Source organism: Glandiceps talaboti, chromosome 3 (genome assembly GCF_964340395.1).
Source record: "Glandiceps talaboti chromosome 3, keGlaTala1.1, whole genome shotgun sequence".
In the NCBI taxonomy this organism is placed as follows: Eukaryota; Metazoa; Hemichordata; class Enteropneusta; family Spengelidae; genus Glandiceps; species Glandiceps talaboti.
In genome coordinates, this window is record NC_135551.1 from 24,561,003 (window position 1) to 24,586,740 (window position 25,738).

General features: G+C 35.0%; 1 protein-coding gene across 1 annotated transcript in view; it reads right to left on the reverse strand.

The window, feature by feature from the left end:
- The window catches only part of LOC144432751 (dapdiamide synthesis protein DdaC-like), a 29,426-nt gene extending 5,086 nt beyond the window's left edge, over positions 1–24,340 (reverse strand). Inside the window, exon 1 of the mRNA XM_078121022.1 lies at positions 23,694–24,340. Coding sequence (XP_077977148.1) covers positions 23,694–24,263 — 570 coding nt within the window. The 5' untranslated portion in view covers positions 24,264–24,340. The remainder of the gene's footprint in view (positions 1–23,693) is intronic.
- Positions 24,341–25,738: the final 1,398 nt, after the last annotated feature.

Sequence of the window (25,738 nt, forward strand, 5' to 3'; positions counted from 1 at the left end):
GCAATGTTTTGACTACAAGGGGTTACTTCGAACATTTTTGTAATGGAAATAAAGATATTAATATTAGCAGTTTGGGTGTCGTGGGCCATTTGAATTTTCATCAACATATTTAAAGTTGTGAGCCTAAGATTTAACTCCAGCGGAGTGATGTGAAAAATTCCCCCCTTTACCCACCTATCACACCGCTCCCACACAGATAATACTGTCTGTTTTTCTCACATTACAGGTTACCTTTTAAATTAGCTACAATCATGAACCAACATTCTTTGGTTAAAGATGGCATCATTATAAACTATGTGGAACAGACTATTGAGTTCAGGTTATAAACGGTCAAATGACACTTCAGTTTTAAATGCCTTTCATAGCACACAATACAGCTATTCATTCTATACAGAATGAGACAGGTCAGCATGCCAATTTGAAAACATTTATACCAATGCCCAAATTTATTTCTATATAGTTCCCATAGTAACATGCCAGAGATTTTGACGCGTTCGGTCTTTTACAAAAAAACAAAAACAAAAACGAAAAGGGTGTTTGTGACATTGACAAAGTGTGTGTTTGTAACTCATACATTACAAAAAGCTTTAAACGTGTAAAAAGTTACTGTACGTACAATAACAAAACATTTACACATTTATTATTCTTTTGCATGTTATTGAGTTACAAACAAGGTTTTGGCATATGCTGTTTCACATTGATGTTTGCAAATAGGAAGCCATGGTACAATTGTTCTATAAATTAAACATCCAAAATAGATACTCGATCCTAATCCATTTGGCCACTTTAACAATGACGACCGTGGCTCGAGGAATGGTTATAAATAGCTCCATTATTGTGATGCAAATCATAATTAATGGCGTTCTCTTCTGTTAGAGTCAAAGAAATGTTCAATTGAAAGTGTTTATGTCAATGACCCATCCATTTGTTCCTTCTGTAAGGAAGATGTATTAGGGGCAAAACGTGTGTGTGTGTGTGTGTGTGTGTGTGTGTGTGTGTGTGTGTGTGTGTCAGTTTGTGTGTCTGTATCACCATTTTCTTAAAAACGGCTAGATCAATTCAAACGAAATTTTGAAGATGTATTACGTAGTGTAATGGCAAGAACTGATTAGGTTTTGGTAAACATCCCATGAATATTAATAAGCGATTTGTGTAATTAGTGGTTTTCGGTAATTATGCTATATATCAAGAATGCACTCTTCAAATTCAATATAATTTGGTACATACATTTGCAATACCTAAGCACATCTGTCCTGAAATATTACTGATGTAGCTGTCAGTTTTAATAAGTTATTGGCATATTTTGGTAATTAGACACGATGGCCACAAAAAAGAAAAGCATTCTTTCTGGTCAGAAAATGTTGTCTAAATTCGATGCGAATTAAATTTTTAAAAAAAAGATTTTTCATGATTAGTAATGCAGTTGTCATTACTGAAGTAGCAATTAACGTAGGTGGAGCTATTTTGTGTTTTCCCGTGGACATGGAGACTGCATTGGCTGGAAAAACACGGGACAAAAATTGAAATGGGGCATTTCGGTGATGCACAATGACCAGTAACAATTCCTTCAATTTTGTTGGCCTTTATTAAAACTCCTACTACGGTGAGAGCTGTGCTACAACATTCTATAAAAGCTTCATTACATGTTGTTATTGGCCATAAGATCGCACCTGCAGGCAATCATGCTGGAGGATTCTCTGACATAAGTTCATACGATCTCTTCACTATTTCAAAATTTAAAACCTTGTTTTAATTTCGTTTGATACTTGCACGCGTGTTTCTGTTTCTGAAAGCATGCGTGGGGAGATCGTCAGTCAAACCAGGTCAGCTTCAACTTTAGGGTGAAATCACCAGCTTTCTACTGAAAATTCTTGCTGTAGAATTCGCCAAGATAAATCCATACGATCTTTTCTTCGATCAAAATTGAAAATCTTCTCTCTTTGTTTCAATATAAATCTTTCCTTACCAAGGGCGAGTTTGATTCGTAAAAACATATTGTCACAACAATGCAAATGAGATAAGTAAATGTTGTTACTGTGTTGCAATGTTGGGCAGTGTACTAAGTAGGTTATTTGGGTCAATTCCCAGGTTTCTGAATCACATGATTTTTAGAACGCATACATCATCACATTGCATCAAACTCGGACAAAGTTAGCCATGTTGTTTTAACAGCTCATTGAGGTAGCTAAATGGTCCAAAATTGAACAGTTGCGGGGCAAAGTGCTAGATCTAGCACTTCGCCACTTTTTGACAAAGTGCTAGATCTAGCACTTCGTCAGTTTTCGCCGAAGTGCTAGATTTAGCACTTCGCCAGAAAACAACGAAGTGCGGGACTGTAAACAACGAAGCGCCTCCAACGGCAGGATATAACGTGGTCGTGCCATGTCAGTAGTCCGTGTACGTGGTCGTGTGGCGCATGATCGACTCCAAAACTTATCTTTGGCTGATTGTAACAACGACACGATTTATCTGAAGTTTGTTAAATGTTTGCCGAGTAAAACGGCCGGTTGAAAGTTCACGTTGCCGTACGTACGGTTGTGTCCCAGGGGTTGTGTGTTCTGTTACAAACATGCCTTGGCAATATCTTGCGGTGGATGGACTTGTGCGATCACAGAAACAAGTGTTATTATTTTACCCCTTTCATATACAATTGGCTAAAACACGTCAATATCATCTATATTATCGACATTGTATTGTATTCTGATAGAAACATTCTGATACATATCTCGGGAAACTAGTGTCTGTGGGCGGGACTGTACTTCAGAATCTGCAATCTACTCTGTAAACAAGGACTAGCCACTCAGTATTTCTTGTACCATGTCTATTTTAGAGCGGAAAAGATATATCAGTCATAACGTCTTGAAATAAATTTGAAAATCACTGAAATCTTTATCCAGTATCCATCTTTCAGTATAATCACCTGTGTGCTTATTTTCATTCTGATCTATGAAGTAGTAGAACAAGAATATTGTGCAAAATCATGTCATAACTCTGGTGATTTACACGAGGTTGAGTGTGCCTCCGGGGACACATTTATTCTATAAAAATCCTTAAAATTTCTCCAAACTGTTTGAACGGATAGTTTTATTTTGTTGATCTCTCTGAAATGACAAAATCAATATGGGGATCATTGTGTTTGTTTTTAAACAAACCGACACTTCTTTCTTTCCCCCGGATCCTATATGGTTAATACAGGATTTGGCAGACATGCTGGATTCTAAAAAGATAAGTTTGACAATATGCACTTTATTTTCGGGATGCATTCATTGTTAACTTGCGATGTGTTTTTAAGACATACTATAGTCGTTCCCACTTATCAGAACCCTACCTATGAGCTCCCACAATCTTTCTCGTATAAACCATTTCCTATCGCTATTTCTCGAACGGTCGTCATCTGTATTTCTTACTTTTATGATATACAATCCAGTTCACGAAATGACGTTTATTACTGCTCCACGATCCTCGGCGTCACACTACGCTAATTGTAGCATTATGAAGTCACTTCCTCTGGACCGAACCAAACTATAACCGATGGCTATTATTATTATTTCCCACATTGGATATAATTTCTGAGCGAACAGGAATTACATAGGGGACGATATTGAAGTTGGTGATTGTCTAGGAATGCAAAAAAAATTCAGTGAACAGTAATGTCGTGATGATTTACTTGAGATCTGGCGAAATCATGGATTATTTATTGTCGTTGTTTTCAGTCAAGAAGTTGGCAGTACCAAGTATATGGAATTTACAAAACAGTAGTAACGGGTTATTTATAGATTTTTATCAAAACATTAACAGCAATGAAGGGCTGAAATTAAAATTGTTCACACGAATATGTTTTCGCACTTATGTTTTCGATAGCAATATTTTTTGTCATCTATTAACGATCAGATAATACCGAAAGAAGTGAATCTATTCAATAGAAATATAGTGAACATGATAAACTTACACCCAGACTTTATTTTCGTGTTCAACGATCAAGAAAAATCTTCACTCTCGCATCTAGACACACACTAACCCCCCCCACACACACACCAAGAAATTCAGTTTTCATATATATTATTTCTTTGTCATGCAATGTTACAAATGTCACTGCCATTAAATCTGCAGTATGAAGTCTGTGACGCACGCCGAACTCAATGTTTCTACTTCCTGAAATCTTCGAAGTTTCGACTGTATATGGGAGTGCGTTATTTGACATGAGCAGCTGTCAAAATGGAGGTCTACGGTTGTTGGTAGTGGTGTCAAGCCGTTGTAAGGAGTACGAAACGTGGAAGGGAAACGACCACATGCTGTAGTTTTCGCCGCATAGAACATCAAAAAAGTACAAAACTGAACGTTACTAAAAATTACGAAGAAGAAACTTGTTTGTGCATTGGCAAAACATATGGAAAATCAAACTCTGAGGTCGTTATAAACACGGGAAGTAACATGTTACACTGAGAGTAATAACATGTCCATTATAACATGACATATTTACCGATGTCCTAGCACTCTGCCACACTTTGTTGAAGTGCTAGATCTAGCACTTCGCCACTTTTTGACAAAGTGCTAGATCTAGAACTTTGTCAAAAAGTGGCGAAGTGCTAGATCTAGCACTTTGCCCCGCAACTGTTCCGATTTTGAATTCTTTGTTACATGGCTCATTCCTACAAATGCAAAGCTCCGCCTTCTAATGCATATTCAAATATGGCTCAGAACGTTACAAACTTCCATCCAGAGCTTGTATGTTCCGCAACTCAAACAATACTTGCTGGATTGGGCCATATCGACTACAGGCTACAGGAAAAAGGAATTGGTAGATTTAGCTGGTAAAGTTCAAGAGCTTGACATTCCCGTTGATCCAGATCTCACACGGTGAGTTCAGTTTACTGTTTAGTCTGTTCACACGGTGAGTTCAGTTTACTGTTTAGACTGTTCATCACGTCCATGGTCCAGCCAGTACAATCTTTAGAAAAATGACTTTATAAACATATTTTTTTTATCCCTGAGTACTGTAACACTCGCTTGTGAGCTGAAGATTCTCAGGGACAGTCCTAGTACAAAACACCCACATCGGTATTTAGATATATCATGTGGAGTCATAATGGGTGTATGGTTAGCAATGACCGGCTTGGAATCTACAGGTTGCAGGTTTGAGCCCAAACGCTGCCTGTTGTTTGTTTCTGAGTGGCTAAAGTCCTGGGGTAAGATTTAAATCATGACTGTGCCTTAGTCAACCCAGTTGTATAATTGGGGACCTGGTAGGATGCAGGTTGCAATGTGAAGGCTTTAATCCTATGCACTGAAATGGCTGCAATGGATTGTATGCTCCTCGGGGAGTTGAGGAAGACTAAAGGGCTGTTGTGCCGTTCTGATCCGAGCCAGGGGTAATAATTGTAAAGCGCTTTGAGCATGGTGTGGGAAAGCGCTATATAAGAACCCAACATTAGAAATATGAGAAAGTACCATCATCGGTACGCGGTGAGAATGCTTTGTGAATTATTCGTTAAAATGCACAGGCGGAATAGGCATCCAGCCAGAGTGGCTGCATTTTATAGTCTGTGACTTTAAGAATGTATGCTAGACGATGCATATTGGTGTTTATGGTCTGCTGCACTCATGTCATCTGTTGGATGACATCATCATGGTTTCAGACGTAGGGAATGATGTATAACAAAAAGAAAACCTCAATAACTATGTATGAGTTGCCAAATTTATTGTAGTTGAAGTTATCAGATATGATGCACACAACAGTTGCATTCCTTTGACATGACCATACTAAATTTTGTATAAAGACAGAACTTACGAATTGAAATTTTGCTCCAAACACAAATATGAAAATATTACCTGCAATTTTTGAATGCACACGCCAGTCTTTGTCAACATATTTACCAACTGTTCAGCACATGAATTATACGGACAGAGACGGAGAGTGATACAAACTGTCACGCACCTAAGACCCCTTTACGCTCAATATAGATCACGTGTTCTGAATAGTGGGTCAATCTGTTGACAAAGACTGAAGTGTGCAGTCAAAAATGTCAGGTAAAATGTTCATGTCTGTGTCATTGTGTTTGGAATAAAAATCTGATTCTGTGGTTTACCAACACAGATGGATTTCCATTCGAAGACAAACTACTTTGACAGGCTTTAGCTACCCTAGATATCAAAACTGGTATCACTTCCGAAAGACTGTAACAAATACACAGAACTACAGAAACATTTCCAATGGACATGGTATTTAAAATTGACAGCGTCTCTTGATCATGATGTATACTTTCTATCGAATTGGTGTTTCGGATAAACATACGTAATAATAACAGAACCCTATTGCATGCGAGTTCCAGTGTATAGTTACACAGAGATATTGTACTCATGCTTGCAGAGCTTTCTGGTGCACTTTCACTCGATATGCCTGTGACAGTACGACCTCAAAGAACACTGCAAACACTTGTGCAAATATTCAAGAGTACACCATACCTGCACTTGCACATCATTGGGTCATGTCAGATTACTTTGCTAATCTTCTGTCAAGGTTACAAAGAACTCCACAGACAACAATTATTTGGGCCATCATTTCATTTGCTTTCAGTGGGACGATACCCTGTACATTTTTGAACTGTTTCAAGCGGCCAATTGCATGTGCAACATATATCCGTGAATGAGCGATTCTTCTGGTCTTAATGGTTGCATGGCTGCTTAATTGTCTACCTGCAGCAAATTGTGGAATATTGAGAGTTGCCCTTCTCCAAACAAGTTCATCTCTGATAAATAATCCTCTATCTGCCGTGACGTCATCACCATGCTCTATATTATCTACATACCCCGAATCTTATACTATTCGTTTATCTGATACACAACCTGTCCACAATATAGATATAAATGTGAAGGCTCCGGAAGGCGTAATCGAAACTAAAGCTTTGTATGTATTATGTTGTTTGTAGGCCGACCAGGTCACTCGATGGGAAGATGGTAAACGTGGCTTTTGTACGAAAATTTCAAAATCTATAATAGAAATGGTTGTAGGTCTGAAAACATATGGTAGTTTATTCCTAACTTTCTCAAGTTTAAGCCAGGATATGAGAAATTTTAATTCAAAATACATTAAATCAAGCCAGGTTGAAAATATTCGACAAACACTTGTACTAGAAACACCAAGATAATCACTGAGAAGCATCACAACTAACACAAATTCTTCAAAAGTACTGAGGGTCCATGCTTGGCCTGCAAAGAAACAAATACAATACATAGGAATCAAGATTTTGACAATGGAGGTGTGCAATAGAATGTTTACTAATGACTGCCATACATATGTAAGAAACAACTTGCATGTAGATCAATATAAAAGCACAGCTCAAAGTAACTAATATTGTCCATACTTCATTGGCTGAAAGTGCCAATGTCATGATTAACATCTGATGTAGTGAACTTGACAAGATGATTTACCCATTTCCTACATTTATTGTCATTTGTTCTTTTTTGTTCTGTGGGCACCTTTTATCAACATCTCACACAATACCATAATAGCTCAATTCCCATACTTACAAGTATCGAATCAAAATCTGTATATACGTCCCTGACAGTACCATCTATAACATCACATGCAGCATGTCATACACAGTACCATCTATAATATCACATGCAGTTAGTATGTCATACGCAGTACCATCTAAAAACACAACATGCAGTTAGTTTGTCATACATAGTACCATGCAGTGAGTGTTGGTCAGAGTCACTCATAAACAGTTTCTAATGGAGATGGAAAAGAACCCAACTCACATTATCCTGTGGCTCTTTGTGTCGAGATGCATCTTCCCAGTACTTCATGTTGTTTGCTTATTTTTCAGCCAGTTGAACACAAGAAAAAGCATAGACAGTGTAAGACCTAGAAAACAATCAAATCCATATTACAATATAGGTCACGTCACTCATATATTTCCAAATCAGGTTTCGATAATGATGATGTTCAACAAGTATTTACGTAGGTACGTATCGGACTGACAATTAAATTGCACCATACTTATCTGTTAACGTTCTTTATCGATACAGACAACTAGAAATATTCAATATAATTTTTTTTTTTACTTTTACATGTGTAATTTACGTTACCAAGTTGGTGAGCTAGTGTAATATACGTTACAAACTGAGATGGTCAAATATTTCATTCCATATGAAATTACTACAAATACTTATTACTATGTCCAAATCTCCTTCATAAACGCTTACAATATACGAAGTATAGCTGTCATCATAGATGTATATTTCACAGGATATCAGTTGCAAGTATGGTGTTTGAGAACTTTTTATTTGAAAGGATTGAGCATTGGTAAACATCCCGATTTTTTCTGCAATGACTGAATAATAAATATGTATTGGTTTCTTGTTTAAATGTGTGAATGAGTTCAAAATAAAACAATTGCGTTGAGAACCAATTGATCTATATTTCATTGATAAAACTGTTCTGAAATATAACCATGGTAACGTAAACTACATGGCTAAATTGCACACTAATACTTCAACTATAAAAATCATAAGAACGGGTTCCATTCATGTACTGAAATTTTTCATCATAAAGCAGTCCCATCTCCCCTATAATCTACTTATAACAGAATACTGGTTTGCCGACATCACCGACTGGTCCAAATTAGCACCTCTATTTGTACATGTTAACTGATAATGAATATTAAAGAGTTTGCTGAATCACGTGAAAGCGTAGTGATATGCAAATTTGCCCATGCGTTCTATCGATGTACACTCCCATTAAAAGTAGGTTGCACTGAGGTCAAGGGGTCATCACATAACTAGCTACTCAATACGGAGTACAGAGATCAGTGCGTTAGCATCTTTGATCGTTGTTACTTTTAAGTTAATAGGAAATAGCGAGTGTAGATATTTTTTATTTATCAAAGGATAAGAGTAATTTAATGCTTCAAGCTAGGTTTTCAAAATGTTTCAGAAAAAAAGTAGTTGCCCAACTAGGCCGATTGCAACAAATTTCATCTGCCTAACAGCAACTTTAACCGCTGGCTGGGCCGGTGTTAATTTCGAGCCCTGGAATAACACTTAATAGTGCCAGAAACAATATAGCATACATGTACTAATCTGCATAACATTTAATAGTGCCAGAAACAATATAGCATACATGTACTAATCTACATAAAATTTAATAGTGGCTATAACAATATAGCATACATGTACTAACCTGCATAAAATTTAATAGTGCCAGAAACAATATAGCATACATGTACTAATCTACATAAAATTGAATAGTGCCAGAAAAAATATAGCATACATGTACTAATCTGCATAAAATTTAATAGTGCCAGAAACAATATAGCATACATGTACTAAAATGCATATAATTTAATAGTGCCAGTAGCAATATAGCATACATGTACTAATCTGCATAAAATTTAATAGTGCCTATAACAATATAGCATACATGTACTAATCTACATAAAATTTAATAGTACCAGAAACAATATAGCATACATGTACTAATCTGCATAAAATTTAATAGTGCCAGAAAAAATATAGCATACATGTACTAATCTGCATAAAATTGAATAGTGCCTATAACAATATAGCATACATGTACTAATCTACATAAAATTTAATAGTACCTATAACAATATAGCATACATGTACTAATCTACATAAAATTGAATAGTACCTATAACAATATAGCATACATGTACTAATCTGCATAATATTGAATAGTACCTATAACAATATAGCATACATGTACTAATCTACATAAAATTTAATAGTACCTATAACAATATAGCATACATGTACTAATCTGCATAATATTGAATAGTACCTATAACAATATAGCATACATGTACTAATCTACATAAAATTTAATAGTACCTATAACAATATAGCATACATGTACTAATCTGCATAATATTGAATAGTACCTATAACAATATAGCATACATGTACTAATCTACATAAAATTTAATAGTACCTATAACAATATAGCATACATGTACTAATCTGCATAATATTGAATAGTGCCTATAACAATATAGCATACATGTACTAATCTGCATAAAATTTAATAGTGCCTATAACAATATAGCATACATGTACTAATCTACATAAAATTTAATAGTACCAGAAACAATATAGCATACATGTACTAATCTGCATAAAATTTAATAGTGCCAGAAAAAATATAGCATACATGTACTAATTTGCATAAAATTTAATAGTGCCAGAAACAATATAGCATACATGTACTAATCTGCATAAAATTGAATAGTACCTATAACAATATAGCATACATGTACTAATCTGCATAAAATTGAATAGTACCTATAACAATATAGCATACATGTACTAATCTGCATAAAATTGAATAGTACCTATAACAATATAGCATACATGTACTAATCTGCATAAAATTGAATAGTACCTATAACAATATAGCATACATGTACTAATCTACATAAAATTGAATAGTACCTATAACAATATAGCATACATGTACTAATCTGCATAAAATTGAATAGTACCTATAACAATATAGCATACATGTACTAATCTACATAAAATTGAATAGTACCTATAACAATATAGCATACATGTACTAATCTACATAAAATTTAATAGTACCTATAACAATATAGCATACATGTACTAATCTGCATAATATTGAATAGTACCTATAACAATATAGCATACATGTACTAATCTGCATAATATGGAATAGTACCTATAACAATATAGCATACATGTACTAATCTGCATAAAATTGAATAGTACCTATAACAATATAGCATACATTTACTAATCTGCATAAAATTGAATAGTGCCAGAAACAATATAGCATACATGTACTAATCTACATAAAATTTAATAGTGCCTATAACAATATAGCATACATGTACTAATCTGCATAAAATTGAATAGTACCTATAACAATATAGCATACATGTACTAATCTACATAAAATTGAATAGTACCTATAACAATATAGCATACATTTACTAATCTACATAAAATTGAATAGTACCTATAACAATATAGCATACATGTACTAATCTACATAAAATTGAATAGTGCCTATAACAATATAGCATACATGTACTAACCTGCATAATATTGAATAGTGCCTATAACAATATAGCATACATGTACTAATCTACATAATATTGAATAGTGCCTATAACAATATAGCATACATTTACTAATCTACATAAAATTTAATAGTGCCTATAACAATATAGCATACATGTACTAATCTGCATAAAATTGAATAGTGCCTATAACAATATAGCATACATGTACTAATCTGCATAAAATTGAATAGTGCCAGTAGCAATATAGCATACATGTACTAATCTGCATAAAATTTAATAGTGCCAGAAACAATATAGCATACATGTACTAAAATGCATATAATTTAATAGTGCCAGTAGCAATATAGCATACATGTACTAATCTGCATAAAATTTAATAGTGCCAGTAGCAATATAGCATACATGTACTAATCTACATAAAATTGAATAGTGCCTATAACAATATAGCATACATGTACTAACCTGCATAATATTGAATAGTGCCTATAACAATATAGCATACATGTACTAATCTGCATAAAATTGAATAGTACCTATAACAATATAGCATACATGTACTAATCTACATAAAATTGAATAGTACCTATAACAATATAGCATACATGTACTAATCTGCATAAAATTGAATAGTACCTATAACAATATAGCATACATGTACTAATCTACATAAAATTTAATAGTACCTATAACAATATAGCATACATATACTAATCTACATAAAATTGAATAGTGCCTATAACAATATAGCATACATGTACTAATCTGCATAAAATTTAATAGTGCCAGAAACAATATAGCATACATGTACTAATCTGCATAAAATTTAATAGTACCTATAACAATATAGCATACATGTACTAATCTGCATAAAATTGAATAGTACCTATAACAATATAGCATACATGTACTAATCTACATAAAATTTAATAGTGCCAGAAAGAATATAGCATACATGTACTAATCTGCATAAAATTTAATAGTACCTATAACAATATAGCATACATGTACTAATCTGCATAAAATTGAATAGTACCTATAACAATATAGCATACATGTACTAATCTACATAAAATTTAATAGTGCCTATAACAATATAGCATACATTTACTAATCTGCATAAAATTGAATAGTACCTATAACAATATAGCATACATGTACTAATCTACATAAAATTGAATAGTACCAGAAACAATATAGCATACATTTACTAATCTGCATAAAATTGAATAGTACCTATAACAATATAGCATACATGTACTAATCTACATAAAATTGAATAGTACCTATAACAATATAGCATACATTTACTAATCTACATAAAATTGAATAGTACCTATAACAATATAGCATACATGTACTAACCTGCATAAAATTTAATAGTACCAGAAACAATATAGCATACATGTACTAATCTGCATAAAATTTAATAGTGCCAGAAACAATATAGCATACATGTACTAATCTGCATAAAATTTAATAGTACCTATAACAATATAGCATACATGTACTAATCTGCATAAAATTTAATAGTACCTATAACAATATAGCATACATGTACTAATCTGCATAAAATTTAATAGTGCCAGAAACAATATAGCATACATGTACTAATCTGCATAAAATTTAATAGTGCCAGAAACAATATAGCATACATGTACTAATCTGCATAAAATTGAATAGTGCCAGAAAAAATATAGCATACATGTACTAATCTGCATAAAATTTAATAGTGCCTATAACAATATAGCATACATGTACTAATCTACATAAAATTGAATAGTGCCTATAACAATATAGCATACATGTACTAACCTGCATAATATTGAATAGTACCTATAACAATATAGCATACATGTACTAATCTACATAAAATTTAATAGTGCCAGTAGCAATATAGCATACATGTACTAATCTACATAAAATTTAATAGTACCTATAACAATATAGCATACATGTACTAATCTACATAAAATTTAATAGTGCCAGTAGCAATATAGCATACATGTACTAATCTGCATAAAATTGAATAGTACCTATAACAATATAGCATACATGTACTAATCTACATAAAATTGAATAGTGCCAGAAACAATATAGCATACATGTACTAATCTGCATAAAATTTAATAGTGCCTATGACAATATAGCATACATGTACTAATCTACATAAAATTTAATAGTACCAGTAGCAATATAGCATACATGTACTAATCTCCATAAAATTTAATAGTACCTATAACAATATAGCATACATGTACTAATCTGCATAAAATTTAATAGTGCCAGAAAAAATATAGCATACATGTACTAATCTGCATAAAATTTAATAGTGCCTATAACAATATAGCATACATGTACTAATCTGCATAAAATTGAATAGTACCTATAACAATATAGCATACATGTACTAATCTGCATAAAATTTAATAGTGCCAGTAGCAATATAGCATACATGTACTAATCTGCATAAAATTTAATAGTGCCCGAAACAATATAGCATACATGTACTAAAATGCATATAATTTAATAGTGCCAGTAGCAATATAGCATACATGTACTAATCTACATAAAATTGAATAGTGCCTATAACAATATAGCATACATTTACTAATCTGCATAAAATTTAATAGTGCCAGAAACAATATAGCATACATGTACTAATCTGCATAAAATTTAATAGTACCTATAACAATATAGCATACATGTACTAATCTGCATAAAATTGAATAGTACCTATAACAATATAGCATACATGTACTAATCTGCATAAAATTGAATAGTGCCTATAACAATATAGCATACATGTACTAATCTACATAAAATTGAATAGTGCCTATAACAATATAGTATACATGTACTAATCTGCATAAAATTGAATAGTGCCTATAACAATATAGCATACATGTACTAATCTGCATAAAATTGAATAGTGCCAGAAACAATATAGCATACATGTACTAACCTGCATAAAATTGAATAGTGCCTATAACAATATAGCATACATGTACTAATCTACATAATATTGAATAGTGCCTATAACAATATAGCATACATGTACTAATCTACATAAAATTGAATAGTGCCTATAACAATATAGCATACATGTACTAATCTGCATAAAATTGAATAGTGCCTATAACAATATAGCATACATGTACTAATCTACATAAAATTGAATAGTGCCTATAACAATATAGCATACATGTACTAATCTACATAAAATTGAATAGTGCCTATAACAATATAGCATACATGTACTAATTTGCATAAAATTTAATAGTGCCTATGACAATATAGCATACATGTACTAATCTGCATAAAATTTAATAGTGCCAGTAGCAATATAGCATACATGTACTAATCTGCATAAAATTGAATAGTGCCTATAACAATATAGCATACATGTACTAATCTACATAAAATTTAATAGTGCCAGAAACAATATAGCATACATGTACTAATCTGCATAAAATTGAATAGTGCCAGTAGCAATATAGCATACATGTACTAATCTGCATAAAATTGAATAGTGCCTATAACAATATAGCATACATGTACTAACCTGCATAAAATTGAATAGTGCCAGTAGCAATATAGCATACATGTACTAATCTACATAAAATTGAATAGTGCCTATAACAATATAGCATACATGTACTAATTTGCATAAAATTTAATAGTGCCTATGACAATATAGCATACATGTACTAATCTGCATAAAATTTAATAGTGCCAGTAGCAATATAGCATACATGTACTAATCTGCATAAAATTGAATAGTACCTATAACAATATAGCATACATGTACTAATCTACATAAAATTTAATAGTGCCAGAAACAATATAGCATACATGTACTAATCTGCATAAAATTTAATAGTACCTATAACAATATAGCATACATGTACTAATCTGCATAAAATTTAATAGTGCCAGTAGCAATATAGCATATATTTACTAATCTGCATAAAATTTAATAGTACCAGAAACAATATAGCATACATGTACTAATCTGCATAATATTGAATAGTACCTATAACAATATAGCATACATGTACTAATCTGCATAAAATTTAATAGTACCAGAAACAATATAGCATACATGTACTAATCTGCATAAAATTTAATAGTGCCAGTAGCAATATAGCATACATGTACTAATCTGCATAAAATTGAATAGTGCCTATAACAATATAGCATACATGTACTAATCTGCATAAAATTGAATAGTGCCTATAACAATATAGCATACATGTACTAATCTGCATAAAATTGAATAGTGCCTATAACAATATAGCATACATGTACTAATCTGCATAAAATTGAATAGTACCTATAACAATATAGCATACATTTACTAATCTACATAAAATTTAATAGTGTCAGAAACAATATAGCATACATTTACCAACATGCATAAAACTTAATAGTGCCAGAAGCAATATAGCATACATGTACTAACCTGTACAACATTGCGGTTACGGGGTTGTATTTTTCTGTGACATCATGTAATACCATTTTCCCCTATTTTCCTTTTCATTTCCTCTTTAGTCCTGAGTTCTCTATCTTCATACCGTGATATATCCCCCACAATAATTTCAGCTTGGGTACCAATATCTCTGTTCTCTTTGGATAGGGAGAAAGATAAAATGTTACCAGAAATAAAAGATATACATTAAAGCCTGTGTAGGAAAGTAAATGAAAAATATTTTTTACTGAATGGGAGATGTGTTTTACACAACCTAAAATATATACAACTGTACATATATCAATCAATCAATCAATCAGCAAAGTTTATATAGCGCCAAAATCCAAAACATTGTTTTGCTCTATGACGCTCAATGGCTAAACCACACTGTATGCTTTGGAGAATAAGTGTGTTTTCAGTTTTCTTTTGAAAGTTTCCAAGTTTGGAGATTCTCTGATGTCGAGTGGTAGTACGTTCCATAGTTTAGGCGCAGCATATGAAAATGCACGGCCACCATATGTGATGGTTTTGTAGGTTGTAGATGTTAAAAGTTTCTTGGTGGATGAACGGAGTGTACGAGTTGGAATATAGGGCTGGAGCAGATCACTGATGTACGCAGGAGTCTGGTTGTGAATGGCCTTGAAAGTTAACAGCAAAATTTTGTAGTCAATCCTGAGACGAACTGGTAACCAATGGAGATGGATGAGAACTGGGGTGATCGGTGCAAATATATTATGTACACATAGTCTATCAATGGAAAGGGATATCATTTATCACTAACAGTAGAACAGTTTTCAAGGTAATGAACATTTCTATATTAAACTTCGTTTTCTCACTTTCGTCTCTATTAGATATTTAAGTTTTAAAAGGGAATGTGACTCCAGGTAATAAAGGTAATATCTGGGTTCTGGAGAGTCGACGAGTCAGTTCATGATCTCACATCACTCAAATGCCAAGAAAAACAAAATTCGAACTGTTTTCCCAGTGGAACAGCAGTGCTTCATGGGTCTTCGCAGATATGTATATTTATCACAATAATAGATGCACACTAATATTCATGACTCCTTAGATAAACAGCCATAAATATTATGCTCCTAATAAATATCCATATCTGCAAAGACCCTTGATCAATAACGTTTCACTGAAAGAACAATAGAGATGAAAAAGAAGAGCCTCAACTTCGAGTTTCTTAGCAACAAGACAAACTTATGTGACGTGAAATCATGAAGGGTGTTTAGAACAAAAAGGTTATGAATAAACCTGTATTTTCTGTTGAGATCGCCCATTCATCTAAATTACCAAATGTAAGATCAATATAAAGTTGTAGTTTGTGCCTCTTTTACTAACTTGTCAGTACAGTATGAGCTGTACTTCTCATGCTGCAATAAGACATGTTCTACCTTTATTTACATCAACAAGGAAAAATAACATTTGATAGTAACACACATGGCCTTTTATTTCAATCAACTTACCAAGTTATTCAATTGATATTTATATCAATACTAGTAGGATAAATTGGAAATGATGTGGAATGAGTTTTCCTATTTCCAATAATAATGGCCTCAGAAAATACGATAGGTATGTTGGGATTTTATTTTTACTTTGCCCTTTCAACTGTTTTTATATTAAAACAAATATTGCTATGACCCCAAAACTAACAACATATTTGTCACAATACCCCTCCTGTAATATTTGATGAAATATGTACGGACGTCACTGGGGAAGGACAACAGATGTTCGTGAAGGCCAAGATTTCTTATCTTTTTCTTTCTTTTAGTAGTTTTACATGCTTGAAAAAAATGTTTACGCCAGTCTGGTTATCAGGAACAGGTTTTTTTATCTTTAATATATGTGCAAAAAAAAATTGTAGTTGTTGTCGAAATTTAACATTTAAATTAAAATTAATACCAATTTGAGATAATAAATTATAGATACATATGAAAATACATATTACACCACAGAATGTCACTTACCTTGCAATTGCTCACACGTTATACATGCAGTCTACAGTAGGCCATCCTCTACTGGTACTTCTTAAGGCTGTAGTTGCACTTCGTGTGTGAGTTGTGGCAGTGTAATCAATTGGTTGGGTAGGCACCACACTACGTACGATATGTAACGTGTTTATCGTAGTCATGGTCTTGGATAGTTGTAACATTGGTGCAGTTAAAAAATAATAAGTCTTTCTTTCATTGGTGGTGGCGGTTGTCTTTCTTTCGGGGACGGGCGCCGCTTCTGGGAGACAAACTGGCATACTCTGTATGAGTAATGTTTGCAGGAATAGGGTTTGGATGACTTGTCGTTGGACTACACCAACCAACGAAGTGTATCGAGCAGATATGCGTGTCTTTCGTTATATTGTCAACTGTAAAATGTCATCTTCCACAAGCATTTGCCCATTCTTTTGCTTTCGCGATGTTTTTCCATGGCTTCGGAAACAGAATAAAATAAACGCCTTTCATGTCGTTTCTCTGACCGTATCTGCCGCCACTCCTTCACGTCCCATAGCAACAATGCTTCACCATGGCGATTATCAGTAAATACTATTTTGTACGGGTTGGAATACTTCGGATATGGTGCGCAAGTAGCAGATGGCAACCCTTTGTTAACAGTAGGATTACGCAAACAAAATGACAGTCTTTGCCCGTATTTGATGACGTAAGCGTACTAAAAAATCACGTGATTCGAAACCCGGAAATAGTCTATTGGGTAAATACTAGTATTTCCCCAATTTTCCTACATTGATTGGCTTTGTTCTAGACCGTTCAAAGTATTCGGGTTGCTTGTATCACAGACAAGTAAGTTCTCACTTGTCTGTGTTGGTATTGAAAGGTAGTAGACGTATATCGAAATATACAGAGAAATATATATCGATAAGTTTCTGTCCAGATCTGAATTTTATATATTGAGAAACCAAACGAACTTGAGAGCCATAGAAACTCACCCCATTGTGGCGTGCATCGCGAAATTCTTGTACTGAGTGTTACATAAAGAGCGGTACCATGCTTACCATAAAGTATGTAAACTTTCTGATTCGTACTAGCGATGTTATGACGGTTTGAATTTTGTTTATTATTTGCTGTGGAAACGCGTTTACATATCCCGGGTATGTAGGGGATCGCGAAAGGCGGAGTGTTCAAAGTCGGGTCAAGCTTTCCTGTATTGAGAATAGATAGCGGACATTTGAATAACTTTTTCGACAACTACATATATTAACTTTCACTGGGACTTCAAAAATCAATGATACCAATAAGTAATCCATACATTTATTCTATATGGGTAAAATTATGTGCGTATGTCTGTATGCATGTCGGATGTATGTGTATCCCTGTATTAATTTGAATAATTTGACATTACACCTGTTCCACTACATGTACATACATAGATTGATATCACAAAGTACCTTTAGATTTCTATAGTTTAGCACACCTTTTTGCCAGTTCAGGGGTATATCATGTACTAATAGCCTATTATAGGCAACATTTGTGTTTCGCCATCTTGACGCCGCACGGGGTTGTGGGATTGCTCTCGCTATGTGCACCGGGAAATTTGAAGACGATTGTGGGGGTAGAATCAGTCGAAAGCCATCTTTACTATGGACAACACCATACGAATACCGCACATTGATTACCGAATTATTTTGAATTTCAGTAAACGTTTGAAGCGACAGCCACTCCAGTAGCTCAATTTCATTGTCTTTAATGTACTAAGAAGTGTTTTTTCACTGTACGTCGTCATACAACTAAGGAATTAATCAACACGAGTACGGCAGCTGTAAACGCTATTTGTAGTGTCACAGATGACATATTCATATTTTCAGTAAACTTAATATTTTAACAACATCGCATGTCCTAGTTTGACTGAAAGGTCAATAGACTGTCTCAAGGATATCGGATTCAGACCACACAGGATTCCAAGCATACTCGAATACATGAGACGACAGTCTGCATTTCATAAATATCTAGGATTCATAGTGATCATTCATCAATGTTTTGAGAACACTTTTAGGGCATGATCACGCCCAGAAAAGCGTTATATGGATTGCATTAATTATTTGGCCATTGGCCATGCGTTATGTAAATTTAGACTTTAAGGACGTCACAATAAAGAACACGGGACTGACAGGCACTCTTCAGTATTTTGGTAAGGGCACTTGGCTTCGCGGGAAGTCAATGAACGAGGCACTATGCTGGGTGTTTGCCTTGTTTTTCCAGTATAGATCTTTAAACACAAACTGTGTATAGTCTGAGCTAATTCCCTTTAAAGTTCAAGTGTGATCCTGGTACGTACATACAGAAGTTGAGTCGGATATGAGATATGAGAGTGATTCGAGTGTTATTACTTGGTCTGTCAGCTGTGTGCGAAGATCAGAAAGTAATAATAGCATCGCCGTATCATGTGTTCCGTTATTACTTCTGGTAAATTAAGCACAATTTCGGTAATATTTCTTTGTCTATGTCACGATTTCAACATTTTACTGCTATATTTTGACGAAAAATACGGAAGTGAACGATCACGCACGAAAACATGAGTGGCGTGTCTGGAGAGAAATTCCGATTCAATTCAATCATTGCATGGCTTCCTTGTCAAATATACTAAAAAATAAATTTATATAATATATACATGTATAAATATTGTCTCACTATAGTTCATTGCACATTCATGTTGTAAAATCACGTACAAATAGAGAGCAATACGACATCAGAATACTGATTGTAAGTCGAAAACGCGTCATAAAATGATGTAAACAGCATTCCCTGACAGTCGATCACAACACGTCCAAATCGCCGATCGTAAAATGTCTTGAAATGACGACGTTCGGTGAAAAAAAATCTTGGTACATTAAAAACGATAAAAATAAGCTTATGGAATGGTTATCTCTTCAAACTCTCACGGAAACTCAAAACAATTCGGTAATCAATGTGCGCTATTCGTATGGTGTTGTCCATAGTAAAGATGGCTTTCGACTGATTCTACCCCCACAGTCGTCTTCAAATTTCCTGGTGCACATTGCGAGAGCAATCCCACAACCCCGTGCGGCGTTCAAGATGGCGAAACACATATGTTGCCTATAGCAAAGATTCTTGCATTCCAGCAATTATTATGTGTAGGAACAAAAAGCTCAATATTACCTTTATGGAAGACATTCAGTTTAAATCTGGTAATACTGTTGTTCTGTTGTCAATGATAACCTCATTGATTGTACATGGCTAAATGTTCTCACTAGTGCAACGACATTGTCGAAATGCAACGTTGTTTGATCGGTAAACACCGACGGATTAACTCTTAATCCGTACTGGCTTCCACACGCAGTCATTTCATGCATTTAGGTCGTTGTTTTGGGAGAATCGCCGGCGTAACGCGCTCTCTATGGATCAATATATGTATATGTTACAACGCATGGTAAACAAGAATGGCGGATGTGCTGCATGTAAGGGGCCGTGTCATTTTAAAACTGACGCGCAGGAAACGTAATTTCTTCGTTTTAATTTAAACCCCCCCCTCAAAACGAAATGTCTTAATGCGAAATGGGAAAATGAACGACCTGTCCTACATGTATGTTTATAGCATATACCATGACATAACTAAACACAACACTCTAATTGCAATTCAACTTGTAAAACATTTTGCTATCTCTGCAAAACACAGTTTCAACTGGAAATTGTATTTACCAGTTCTCATGCTTTTTAGCCTTCAAGTTGTATCTGTCGAGTCGTTTATATTCGCACGTTTCGTAATTTATATACGAGTTGATTTTGACTGACATCGCACCATGACAGTGATGAACACGTTGACGCGGCGGCGGCTTTCAGGTGCATGTTTCAAAATATCACGTGAAAACATCTATAAATCTGTTTGGAATCACTAAACTATTACTGTATAATTATTTCAGGCGATTGAACTTTTCATTTTCACGTTAATAGAAGGATTGAATCAACATCAGTCGAACGATCAACCTGTTACTAGTGCCGAAATAAACGTTCGCAATACCACGCTATCTACGATAATTTAGTCCAAGTTTAGAGGTCACGACAAACACGTGACATCTCATCGACAATTTCCGGATTTACATTCGTATTAGTTTCACCCCAACCTGGCCTAACTTAGAACCTTCGCGTAGGTGGATTTTGGCAACGTCCTCTCCACATAGTCTATTCAAATCAATTATCGTGAAGGTCCTTTAAAAGTTGCCACTACGATTGAACGATTGGCTCTTATCACGCACCCACTTCGTTAACTTTCGTTGACAAGATCACACGGCGTTACCTACGTAGTGGCGTGCAGTGTTGTTTATAAAATATTTGGGTACGATAAATCTCCTCATGTCTAAACAGCTAACCCGTCTAGAATTTGGAATTAGGTAATCCTAAAACGTAAAGCTATGTCGGATCCGGACGTTTTATAAACCGAGAGTTGCAGGTACAAGTATTAAATGAGGTAATGTCTACAAACAATAAGTGTAATGACTTGCTTGGGCTGTACGCTCATCATCCTAGTCGCATGAAATTGGTTGACATGTGCGTTCGTACCATCATTTATAGTTGTGATATGACCCAACAACGGAAAAAAAAATCTCTTGAATTCAGGAACTTCTGTTTAGGTGTTGGTGAATAATAAAACCATGTTTTCGCAGCATTCAAGAGGTTGTTTTTGTGATTCATTTATTGTACATCACTCCCTGACTAGGTGGGTTACTTGGCCATACAGTTATTTTTAGAACAACATGCATCTCTCTTCGTGTATGTCGGCAAAGTTTCTGACTGTCATTTTTCAAGAAAAATAGCATTGCCTCGTTTGATTCCATTTACAGCAGCGTGCCTCTTGTTGCTTCACCTTCATATGCGATCAAGACGTGTCCAACGCTTTAGTCGTCGACTTCTGGATCATGTTCATGAACAAGAGTTGCTTCCTTTGGTCACTAATGGGTATACAAGGAATTTTGAAATGGGTATACAAGGAATTTTGAACGACGCCGTAGGCGATCGACCATGCGTTTCATGTTCATGCTGTTTGGCTTTCTGAACAATGCTTTAACGCCAGTGAATAGAGCGTATATGATAATGATAGGAGTCGCACGTTGTTCTGCCATCCCATCTGTATCAGTCGTTGGCCTTGTGAACACTGATCAGAAGTAAAGGTCAGAGGTGGTTATATAGACGAATGTCTTCGCGAGAGAGCGTTTACGCCGTCGTCAAAGCGTTCACACGCTACGTTTGGAGGAATTTGCGTCGGCGCACCGTTGCAGGTCACTGTACAATATTTTACCCACAACTCTCTCTGATTGCTATGCTTGGCGGTTCCTTATTTTATAACTTCTTCAATAATCCATACTTTTCAACATTTTAAGCATAGTAATTAAGTTTAATTAATATGTAGCAAAAGAACGCTTAGGAATCAAAAATAAAGTTCTAAATTTTGTATAAAAATGAACTAACAACTAAATTAAGCATGTGCTGTGAATAAAACACTTTTCGATGTCAAAGTGTGGGTAGTCAGTGTGTATGATGAGTTTTAGTATGTACATTTCTTTTGTCATACCTATTCAAATAAATCTCTATCTTTGGCAAAGTCATAACAGGTGCATATATTTTCCTTAGTTTCCTTACAAATATTCTGCATGTCTTTCAAGAAAATCTGCTGACAAATTCCTAAAATTGCTACTCCTTCTACAATAAATCATTGATACCAGAACCGATGAAAATGGGTATTCAGAAACTCATCAGTGGCAATTCTACGCTTGCCAAATGGAAAAAATGTTTTTACAAAACCCTATACACTGGTGAGATTTGTCTGACTTCAAGGAGATGATGTCCAACACTACAAGTCAGAGAGAGTTGTGGGCAGGTCCAGCTGTTTACGCCGGCGTTAATCTCCGCCGTTGTAGCAACGTTGTCAACTGTTCTGACACGTTTTTTCCGACGGTGTTGACATAAATTGATATAAACAACGTTGTCGACACCGTCGAAAAGGCTCTAGTGAGAGCGACCCTCTAAATCATAATCTTTTCATAAGTATTAATATTCAGATAAGCATGTTTAGATTACTTGTAATGCAAATAATTTCAGATTAGTACTTTTTTCGATACACTCTTGCTGACTGTAATGTAAATTTAGAAGTGTTTTGGAATGAAAGTTCACGTGACTAGGACTAACCTTCATGGGTGGGTTACTCATGTACGCCATTTCATTATGTGGCTCTTGAGTAAAGGATGGTGGATTATTGTCGCTTGCCGTATATACAGACCTCCCTACTTTATGTCTGGACCCAGTAGCACCAGCTAGGTTTGCAAATGTGTATCCGAGTCCTTCCACAAATTGTGAAAAGTCATCAGCATCCTGCAGTGGTAACCCTCTGAACAGTATGCATCCATAAATATGGAGTTTTTCATCTAATATTTGACGAGCTTTGTCCGCCCAGTTCTCGATTGGAGCGTTCGATGCCACTGCTGCATACAATGCAGGTTTGTTGTCTTTAGGACTTGGTAGATATTCAGGTAACTTATGGCTCGGATATGTCGACCCAGGCAGCCATTGTCTCCCTGCTATGCGAGGTTGAATTGAGTGAACTGGAATCTCAACACGTTTGTCATACACAAATTCAGTCTTGACGTTCCCATGTTCACGTCGACCTTTCACATGACTTGATAACCATCTTACATTCATCTTCCATAGTACAATTCGCGTCTTCACGCAAATATTAAACGCTCGTGTATTCCAGCTCATGTTGACTAACAGTACAGGCCTCGTCCTAGACTAGCTGCTAGACCTTTGATGTTCTTCTGATACAATACGACACAAACCGAACATCGCTATTGAGGATGGGACATCTGGGTCTAACATTGAAAAATCATCGCCGCAGTTCAGGGATATAAATAACTGCCAATCAGAGAACCGCATTGACGACAAGCACTTTCAGAGGACAATGGCTATTTTGTCATGCATATACTTGTAAGGTCAGGTCAGGCCAAGGTTCAACAGGGCTAGGGCTACGTGCCCACGCTACGGAAGTAGGCGCATGTGCAACGGAATACGTTAATTTGTTTATCTGGGAGGAGCATTTGGTAAATCCGACCCAGGTAGTTTATCAACATATTAGTGGCTGTTCACACATATTGGTTTACATGTAGATCTTGCCTAATCCGAAGAGTCCCTTGTTATATTTTTTTCAAGTCTAGTGGCAGTGTTTCCAGTCTGGGTGAAACACGTATTTCTATAAACTTATACATACAAATTATAACCCGAAAAATTCTATTTTGAGGGACCTGTTCTAACACGATCCAAACATTACACAGTGACAATTTGTATCATTGAAATTGTAAACTGAAATTCTTGGGTACGAACAAACTTACTTACTAGATTACAGTTGCACACGTACACACTAGCGTCGGCATTTGGTCATTCCACTAGTTTTACAGTGCAGAGGGTGTCATTCAACTAACTGAATGTAGAAAAGGGTGTCATTCCACTGTTTACCTACTAGCAATGCTGTCATTCCAGTTCCAAAGCATTGAAAATGCTGTCATTCCACTTATTTTATAGAGTGGCGGCTGTCATTCCACTGGTTTTACAGTGCAGAGGGTGTCATTCAACTAACTGAATGTAGAAAAGGGTGTCATTCCACTGTTTACCTACTAGAAATGCTGTCATTCCAGTTCCAAAGCATTGAAAATGCTGTCATTCCACTTATTTTATAGAGTGGCGGCTGTCATTCCACTGGTTTTACAGTCCAGAGGATGTCATTCAACTAACTGAATGTAGAAAAGGGTGTCATTCCACTGTTTACCTACTAGAAATGCTGTCATTCGTTTTCCGTCATTCGTTTTAGGGTCACCCTCACAATTGACATCGATATTGAACGTGGATTTCACGTTAGTGATGATTTCATTTGAAGTAGTGTTTGGAGCCAATCTACTTATAAATATATCAGTGACACTTTGACGATCCACTCCCAGGATGGGACAGTCAGATATAACAGATGTTCCGATGACAGATCTGCGACGTGACTGTTTTTCCTGGAGATCACTGTAAATGAATCATTTTCACTTGACAAATGTGGGCCCTTTGGTTTGCTCTTAACAGCATCAACATATGATTTTACAGACTGTTCAGTATATGACTGACACTGTTTTTCTACATTATCATTCGTATTTGCACCAGCATTAGCATCACGTTTTGTATTTTCTGCAGTGGCATTTGTT